This window comes from Crocodylus porosus, unplaced genomic scaffold (assembly GCF_001723895.1).
Source record: "Crocodylus porosus isolate Cpor-Errol unplaced genomic scaffold, CroPor_comp1, whole genome shotgun sequence".
NCBI classification, from domain to species: domain Eukaryota; kingdom Metazoa; phylum Chordata; order Crocodylia; family Crocodylidae; genus Crocodylus; species Crocodylus porosus.
The window spans coordinates 374,498-383,755 of record NW_017728897.1 but is presented as its reverse complement, the minus strand read 5'-3'; the positions used below and the strand labels follow the sequence as shown (position 1 = coordinate 383,755).

The 9,258-nt window shown below is 44.9% G+C and overlaps 1 protein-coding gene and 1 long non-coding RNA gene across 2 annotated transcripts in view; one reads left to right on the top strand and one right to left on the bottom strand.

The window, feature by feature from the left end:
* Positions 1-20: 20 nt before the first annotated feature.
* The window catches only part of DPYSL2 (dihydropyrimidinase like 2), a 71,572-nt gene continuing 62,334 nt past the window's right edge, over positions 21-9,258 (top strand). The window contains exon 1 of the mRNA XM_019556556.1: positions 21-326. Coding sequence (XP_019412101.1) covers positions 96-326 — 231 coding nt within the window. The 5' untranslated portion in view covers positions 21-95. The remainder of the gene's footprint in view (positions 327-9,258) is intronic.
* LOC109324541 overlaps positions 6,080-9,258 on the bottom strand; it is a 6,969-nt gene continuing 3,790 nt past the window's right edge. The window contains exon 2 of the long non-coding RNA XR_002104952.1: positions 6,080-6,214. This is a non-coding gene — a long non-coding RNA (uncharacterized LOC109324541). The remainder of the gene's footprint in view (positions 6,215-9,258) is intronic.

Genomic DNA, 9,258 nt, shown 5'->3' with positions numbered 1-9,258 from the left:
AGGCGGCGGGGCGGCCGGGCGAGGAGGAGGAGGTGCCGGCCTTCTTCAAGAACCTGGGCTCGGGCAGCCCGAAGCCGCGGCAGAAATTCTGCGGCATGTTCTGCCCGGTGGAGGGCTCCCTGGAGAACAAGACCATCGACTTCGACTCGCTGTCCGTGGGCCGCGGCTCCGGCAAGGTGGTGGCCCAGCAGCGGGACGTGGCGCAGCTGGGGCCGGACCCCCGCGGCCGGGCGGCCGGGCAGCGGGGGCCATCTGTTGAGCTCGGGAGGAAGGTGGAGATCCGCGCGGCCAGCGGCAAGGAGGCGCTGCAGAACCTCGGCGACAAGGTGGGGGCTGCCGGGGCTGCCGGGGCGGGGGCTGAGGGGGAGCGCCGGGGCGCAGCGGCCGTGCTCGCTGCTCCTGCCCGAGCGCGGGGCGCTGAAGGTAGCGGAGAGGCACCCCCCGCCCTTCCCCTCCTTCGCTGGGAGCGGAGACGCCGACTCTTTTTGTTCCAGAAGCGGTTTCCCCGAGCCCTGCCGCATGTAGCCGCTGCCCCACCCATCTCATCAACGCGGCTTCCCCACACGAGAACGACGCGAAAGAGCATCCGTGGGGACAGTCCTAAGGACCAAATCCCTGCGGACCTCCTCCAGGGCACAGCCCTGAAAGCCGCCTCAGCCCCATGCCCAACTCTCCGGGAGTTGCCCCCAGTGAGAATTTCTGGATTAGGCCCGTTGACTTCAATGGGAATGAAGCTCCAGCGGGACTGCAGGGATTTAGGACTGGGCTTTTCAGGGAAATGAGAGGCTTGTCTCCCATTTAAACCCGCCTGCCTCCCTTGGGTCCCAATAGCTCCCTGGCTCCTGACCCGTGACTTCTTTTACCTATTACTATGCAAAACTGCCCATAATAAAGCACCCCGTTCCTCAGCAGCAAATGATTCTGGCCAGAGCTCTGGCTGACCATGTCTATTTTCTTCCTTGGGTTCACTAAAATTAACTACAACATGCTTTATGCAGCTTGAACCCTCCTTGTGCTTGCCTCAGCCCTTCAGAGCTATACAGAGCAGCTAGCATTTGTCAGAGGAATCACAGAATTAGAAAACGAGGCTGGGAGGACTCTCCGGAGGTCACATCTAGTCCAACCCCTTGCTCCAAGCAAGACCAGCCCCAAACTAGATCATCTGAGCCAGGCCTTAAACCTGCCCCTTCCCCCCAATGGAGACTCCACCGCCCCTCTAGGTAACCCGTACCAGTGCTTCACCACCCTCCTAGTGAGAGTTTTTCCTAATATCCAACCTAAACCTCCCTTGCTGCAACTTGAGCAGCGCTCCTTGCTCGGTCATCTGCTACCATGAGCTCCATTCTCCTTGTAGTTAAAGGCTGCTATCATATCCTCCCCCTCAGTCTTCTCTTTTGCAGACTAAGACCAGTTCCCTCAGAAGCCATGTTCCCCAGTCCCCTAACCATTTTTGTTGCCCTCTACTGGACTTTCTTTAACTTGCCCACATCCTTTTTGTAGAGGGGGCCCAAAATGGGACACAATCAACTAAGAATTTTACAGACATCTAGTAGCAGAGCTCTGCCAAGCATGTATACCTCAAACGTGCTTATCAAACCTTCCCATCCCTAGAAATTCATGTGAATGGCTGCAACCAGGCTGGTTCACCAGTGACATGGAGGGTGTATTCAAGGCACAGCATCTGAATGAGCTTGATAATATTGATCTACTTCCCTGATTTTTCAGAAATGCCAAGCACGATGCATGTTAGGGCCTCTGGGTGCTCAGCACCTCTGAATCTGCAGTTGCAGAAACTGAAGGTTTGATCCTGCTGCAGTTATATTTGTGAGAAACTTTACTGAGTTTATCATGAGATTATCAGTATGGTCCTGATTTTCAGAAAAACCCATAAATCTAATAGGAGATATGGAGGTGCCATACCTCTGCAAATCAGACCCTACATCCATTTACTCCTGCAGAGACCTAAGACTTGATCCTGCCAGCACTTGTACGTGTAAGTAACTTTACCCAATTCATTAGTCTTATTGAACTCGGATTTAACTCAGGAGTAAAATTATACGTATGCATAAATATTTGGAGATTTGGGGCAACAGAAAGGTTTTCCAATACAAGACTTCATTTTAGGTGGTTATTTTCTTGTATAAATTATACTGCACTCTGCTTTTCACTAGAAGATCCTAGTAAATGTGTGATATAAATAATAACAATTGAAAGGTGAAAATATTGATTGGTGAGAAGGGCAGTATTGAGAGTATTAATGGGAAATAATAAAAATCGACTCATTTGGAAGGAAAAAATAAGACGCCTTACAGGCTGTTAATGGAACTAAAAAAACATTGTCACATGTTTTATCAGTTTGATAAACAGTTTATAAATCAGCATTTATAAACATTTTCATACAAAGATTAATTAGGAGTTTACAAAATAATGGCATGGTCCACTAGAATTTTTGAATTGTGTCCCATCGGCTTTGAATAACATTGGCACCACATTTTTCCTCTGTTGTGAAGTCTTCTGTGATCAAAGATGGCTGGGTGCTGGTTAGCAGGAATGTTGTAGCTTTTATGGTTTCCCAGGTGACTGTATTTGTCTTCGGAATCAATGGGATGAATTCTCAAATGGTGTAAAGTGGCATAACTCCACTGAAGGCAATGGAGAGGCCTTCACTTATACCTGCTGTGGTTCAGTGTATGAAGGTAAGGAAGAAAAAAATTCTCATTACGCTGTTAGAATAATAGCAGATATGAATTAAAAGGGTAGAAGTCCACTGGCTTCCACAGATTTGTATCCATTTACCTATGTACTGAATCTGGTCTGTTACTTTTATGTCAATTGTACACCAAGGTTTTAATAACCTACAACTTAACTAAGAATAGCCGGTCTACATTTTCATATGACACTTTTGTGAAACTTATAAAACAACACTGAAGTAATGTATTGGGTCCTGAAATTATGAAAACATGTATATTATCTTATAATAGACAAGATATCTTTAACATTTTTCTGTCTTCAGCTTGGGGGCTAAGAGTTGTTATGGGCAGACAGTTTCTACTGTGGTTCCAAAACTGTCTTTTCGGGGGCTGGTGGCGCTTTGCTAAGTCCCAGTAGCCAAAAATCTGACCAAAATAGGTTAAAAGACAGTCATCTTTCCTTCCAATATGCTGAAAGATCCTATCTTATTCTCAGCTGACATCATTAGAAAGGCAACATGAACAAGTTCACTTTGTATTTTCCTGAAGTCTTAATTATCGAGGGGATAAAAAAGAAATTCAATTGTCTTGCATTAAATGGCAAAAGCAGTTCTGCAGATAAGGGTAATCAAATCTCTATGCATCTCTCTGTCTATAGAATATTCCATAGGCATCTTTCACTGCTGTATCTTATTGTCTATGGGCCATGCTGCCTCACGGTTCAGGATTTAAGATGATTTCCTGGAGACACTGGGAAGACTTTCCAGTTTGCTTTATGCAGCATCTCAGAAACAAGCCGGTAAAGGCAGCATGCACCAATCAACAAGTCTAGGTCTCAGGAGACCTCCTATGCCAGGTTTGGCTACTTACCTACTCCAGAGCCTTGGGGAAGTTACCCCATATCTTTGTGCGTCTATTTGTCTGCCTAGATTATTACCTTTTGGGCAAGGAAGGACTTGTGCTACATGTAAGAGTATCACTTAGCATGACAGAGATCCAATCTCTGTTGGGGCCTCTAGAATTGATTCATTAACATTATTAAAGCCATCCCAACACACAAAGTCCTGATGATCTGCTGGAATAAAGATTGCAGGGTGAAGCTCAACGGGTAAAAAGAATCACTGTAGTTTCACTCCCTGAGTTTAGTGCAGAGGATAGAAACAAGCAACAATGAGGAAAAGTAAGTGAGATCTTCTTGAAGTGAGAAAGTTTAATTATTAAATAGTTGAGATTTTACAGTCTCCACAGAGCATGGGGAGATCCTCAGAAGTAAGATGGTTAACAGCAACGCTTTGCGTTTTATCAAGCATCTTAATCACACCAGGGCTCATGATTTACCTTCAGGGGTGAAGCTTACATTTATCCAGCAAGTCCCTTTGAAAAGCAACCACTTGTGTAAAACTCCTCCAACCAAATTAGAGCAATTTTGAAGTTCTTTTGGGAATGAAGGCTACTAGTATGAGAAAAATGTATGTGGTTGTATTTTGCAGAAAAACTGCCTGTATGTTTATCATTTGCATTGCAATAACTTGTAGCGATTCTAATAAAGGTAATGGACCCATCAGGGACTGTCTCCTACTGGGCGCTTTACAGAGCATTGTAACAAATAGTCCCTGCCCAGAAGAACCTGCATGCAAAGGGTGTGAGGGAAAACAGAAAGGTGAGGTGACTTGGCCACGGTCATACAACAGGTCAGTGTCAGAGCAGGAGTACAGCTAGATCTCAAGAGCCTTGCTCGTTGGATTATGCTGATTCTTCTGGGCCAGATCCCTTGACTATTCCCTGCTTCAGTTTCTGCGTTTCTGAAGGCAATGATAATACGCCCCTATTTCAAAAGGACTGGGAAGCATTATAAGGGATATGGATCAACATTTGCACTTCATCCAAGGGTACCAAAGCACCTTATGAACTGAAGCACTATTAAAAAGAAAGTGCTGTTGCTAATTAAGTTTCTAATTCAAATGAAGATGAATGGTGTTTCTTCTTTGCTTTTGTGGCTGCCAGAAGAAGCTACAATTGGGCAAAGACCCAGGGCTTGTCTCCATAGAAAAGTGAAGTCACAGCACATTAGTTACTTTGCACTAAATGCACTCTTATAATTGCACTCTTTGTGCAAACTTGTTCACTTCTCTTCACTTCATTTGAGTACTTTGGATCTAGTGCACATTAGGATTGTTGATGCAGGGAGTTAGTGCACCGTAAATTCACCCCTAGTTTACTGCATATTAACGCAGGATACTCTTTCCATCTTTAATCACCTGAAGGTATTCTGAGTGCATATCAGGCAGACTGAGGCTTCAGATGATTAATTATCTACAAATGCTGTTCTAGATGCACTATTAACAGAAAAGCCTGTTGGCAGAGCCTGTTTTCATAATGTACATTCGGTGGTCTCATTAAGCCCCCATTTAGAATAATTTGGGTGACTGTCAGTGTTCCAGAATAAGAATAATCTGTAGTTCTCCAATAGAGCTTTTGATCACTTGATCTCAACACACTTTAAAAAGGAGGGTCAGTATTTTTACCCCTATCATTCAGGTGGGGAAACTGGGCCACAAGGAGGGGTGGTGATTTACTCCATATGACAATTGTCTGTCTTGTGACAATTCTTGGGCTGGCATGTTGATGAGAGAAAACAAGGGAGAAAGAAATTCAGGAGGGAAAACTTGCAGAAACAAAATGGGGGAAAAAAATATACACCTTTGCTGCTTTGCATCTGCAGGTCTTATTGACTGAATGGGGATTTGCCGACGCTACTTACTGCAAGTGAGGACATGGTATGTGACTTAATCACAGAGCCCGCTGGCTCCTGGTTATCCTTTCTGACTGGATGGCTTCCTGAGGGCATTTCAGCCCTACATTTCTAGGACTGTTGCAATTCTGTAGCTGGGGGAGAAGGTCTTTTGTGCTAGATCAGGACTTGAAAGATCTCTTCATTTCCTGGCTTTGCTACAAGCTTTCTGGGTGACTGAAAACAGTTGACTTATGTGGCTCAGGTTCCCATGTGTATAACAGGGAACAATACTCCCTTTGTCTCTCCTGCATAGTTAGATTTTAAGCCCTTTAGGGCACACAATTTTCTCTTTAGGTGCATCCACATAGTAAGATACTGGTTTGCTTGTAACAGGGGCAGGCATGTGTACATGACCCTTCACCTACCTAGCACAGGTAATAGCAAAGCAGTGAAAACCTGACTAGGAACCCAGGTATACACCCTTGGAACATGCGGGGCATGGACTCAGGTGTTTTTTTTCCTAGATTAAAGCCAGCTTGAGGGTGCCCACCAAGTGACGCTCACACTTTAATTTTGCTGTGTAGAACTTCCCTCTCTGGGTGTCTCCTTTGTGGGGCTCCTTTGGACTGCTCTAAGCAAAACCAAGCGAAAATAAAAAGTGAACCCAAACAAGAAAAACATTTTTATTTTAAAACTGAATCCATATTTGCAGGAAAGAGGTTCCAAAAGGAGTTTTAGATGCCTGCCAAATGCAAAATCTTCAAAGCTCCCATGATCACGCTACTTGTTGCTGTCAAAAGAAGTACTTCTAATAATAATGACTCATGGGATATAGTTCAGAGCAAAAATCAATAATAGAATTTGGGATGCTAGGAAATGTTGTTGTGTAAAGCAAAGAGACTGTTCCAAACAGCTGGAAATGCTGTTCTGAGTTTAATTTCTTGTAATGCCACTAATTTTCTCTAGTCTCATTTCAATAATCACTGCTTGCAACATAGTTACCCAGAGAAATTGGGTCATAATCATTTGTCTGACTACTGAGAAACTGAACATGACATTCTTTTCGCTTCCTGGATCCCTCTCAAAGCGATTGATCCAGATACCCAGAGGTGGCCATGCATCCCAAGAGACTATCAGAAAGTTTTCTATTAACTGCTTGTCAGGAATGGACCATTCAATCATAATTTCTTCTGACACAGGGCTGAGCCAAGGTCTTAGGATTTGTTAGCACCATACCAATTTGGGTCGAGGAGATTGGTCTCAAAGGGGTAACTTATATACCCTGCGTCACATCCTCAGCTGCGTCACTGTGGAACAGTAACTGACAACACCAGCTGAAGATCTGGACTATGATGTACTTGTCAGCATATGGGACATAGGCTTTGTTTTCCTGTGTCATTACGAAGCCTTGCAAAATGGGGCATCAGCCCTAACTAGGTGCCATCATCATACACATAATATGGTCATACATTTAACTTATCAGTCACAAAGCAGTCCTTCAAGTCTGCCCTGAATCTTGTGCAGGCAGGGCTGCATCTGACTCCTTATATCATCTGTCATATGTGCTGTATATTAAATTTGATAGCGTCTCCTGCAGGGTTTTTAGAAAATTGAGGAATGCTTTTTGTAGGAAGCTCTACTTTCTGTTAAAATAATGTACTATTTCTGTTTTGTTTAAACTCTTTTCCCATTTGAATCCCTAAAAGGCAGCCCCATTTGGGAGGACAGTTGTACAAGGAACTTGTGTATCTAAGATCAAACTCCTTTGTTTTAAAATTCAAATACAAAAGAGATTCTGATTCTTTAGAGACGAGATAGTGCATGATGCTTCAGCTCCTTGTTGTGCTTTGTTTTTCCCCCCCTAATTATGGAAATGAGAGCTTCAGGAATCTCCATCCTTGGAAGTTTCCAAGTGCAGGTTAGTTGCACATTTGTCTGGGATGCTCTGCACATGGATGATCTTGGCTTGTGCAGAGGGTTGGATCAAATGTGACCTCCTCAGGTACCTTCCAGCCTTAGTTTTCTGTGATTCTATGGAGTTTGATTTTTCTCAAATATAGGAGTGTTGGTATAATGACTTCTTGCTCTACAGGGAGATATGAACTAGAAAGAGCTTGCACATACGGGATTTAGAGCCAGATCTTCAAAATATGTAGGTCCCCAACTCTTGTTTATGTGCCTCAAACCCCATTTATTTCAATAAGAATAAGACAACTGAAAACCTTTATGGGAATGGTATTTAGTCTTTTCACTCAAACTATATTGGCTCATGCTTTAGTCCTTCAAGAGCTACCACATGATGACCAGGATAACAACTTAATAATGCTAGACTGTGAGCTGTTTACAGAGATCTGATCCTCAGTTGGGGCTACTACCTGAGTACAAGCTATAAGAGGCAGGGCTACTAATCGTGCCTGTTATAACAAGTAGGCTTTGTTATGTGTGATGAGACCTGCCAGGAGCAGTGGGGTGTCTGAAATGCTCAGGCCAGGTTTCTTTGTCCAAAAATTCGGAGTACAGAAACCATTCCCTGTGCATTATGCATTGCACTCTGTGCCTGCTCAAAAAACATGTCTGGGAAACCTTTCAAATGTGAAAATCTTGGCCTAAGCTTTGTTCCGAGGGGTGGAAGGTAGTCAGGTTCCCAGCTCCTACTTGGAGCCCTTAGGACATGTGCTTCCTGACTCTGGTCCTGTAGCTCTTGCTCCATAGGTTCAGGCTTTACCTCTCAGGAGGTCATGGGTTTAAACCTGGTTGACAGCAGCCCTCCAGATTTCTCAGGATATTGAGGGGAAAAATACTCCTTGAAAACTGATTGAGATGGAAGCTCTGATTTGCAGGTCAAATATATGCTTTTGTTGCCTTGTTTTGTTCAAATGGAAAATAAATTCTCCCCCTCCAAGTCTCAGATCCTGTTTATCCTAGAATGTTTGACCACAGAGACTGTCTGTCTAAAAGGTCCTAAGACTAGACCTGTGCAGATAGGCAGCTATTTGATCCGGTTTCGGATCCGGCCACTTCAGATGCCAGGGATCTGATCCAGAGCTCTGGATTAGTTTCCCGCTTTGATCCGGCTGTAGGGTGTAATGGGGAATCAATGAAATACCTATAACTTTGTTGTTTTTTGTCTGTTTTCGATTACACTTGCAGGGGTGGTAGCCTCTGGTGAGAGCATGAAGCCTGACAAGCTTCAAGAAGATAGGTGTAGGGTTTTGGGGGGAACTGCACCCCAAATTCTTGACAGCAAAACTCATGTCATATGTATGTGTTACACCATGGGGGGGGTGTGAAAACTGCAGGGGCGGTGGCCCCTGGTGAGGCCACAAAGCCTGCCAAGTTTCAGGGTGATAGGTGCAGGGGTTTTGGGGGAACTGCACCTCAAGCTGCTGACAGGCAAAACTTGTGACATAGATGACCCTGTGTGTGTTAAGGCGCAGCGGGCTGAAAATTGCAGGGGTGGTGGCCCCTGCTGAGGCCATGAAGCCTGCCACCTCTCAAGGAGATTGGTGCAGGGCTTCTGGAGTCTGGGGCCCTGCACCTCTAGCTGCTGACTGGCAAAACTTCTGTCGTGGGTGCTTGTGCAACTGTGTCTGTCTGTGGGGTGGGGCTGAAAATTGCAGGGGTGGTGGCCCCTGCTGAGGCCATGAAGCCTGCCACCTCTCAAGGAGATAGGTGCAGGGCTTCTGGAGTCTGGGGCCCTGCACCTCTAGCTGCTGACAGACAAAACTCGTGACATGGGTGCTTGTGCAACTGACTGTCTCTGTCTTGGGGCAGTTGATTGTCTGTACTGATTATTTCCTCTCCTCAGTCTGTGGTTTTTGTAGGTGTTAATTG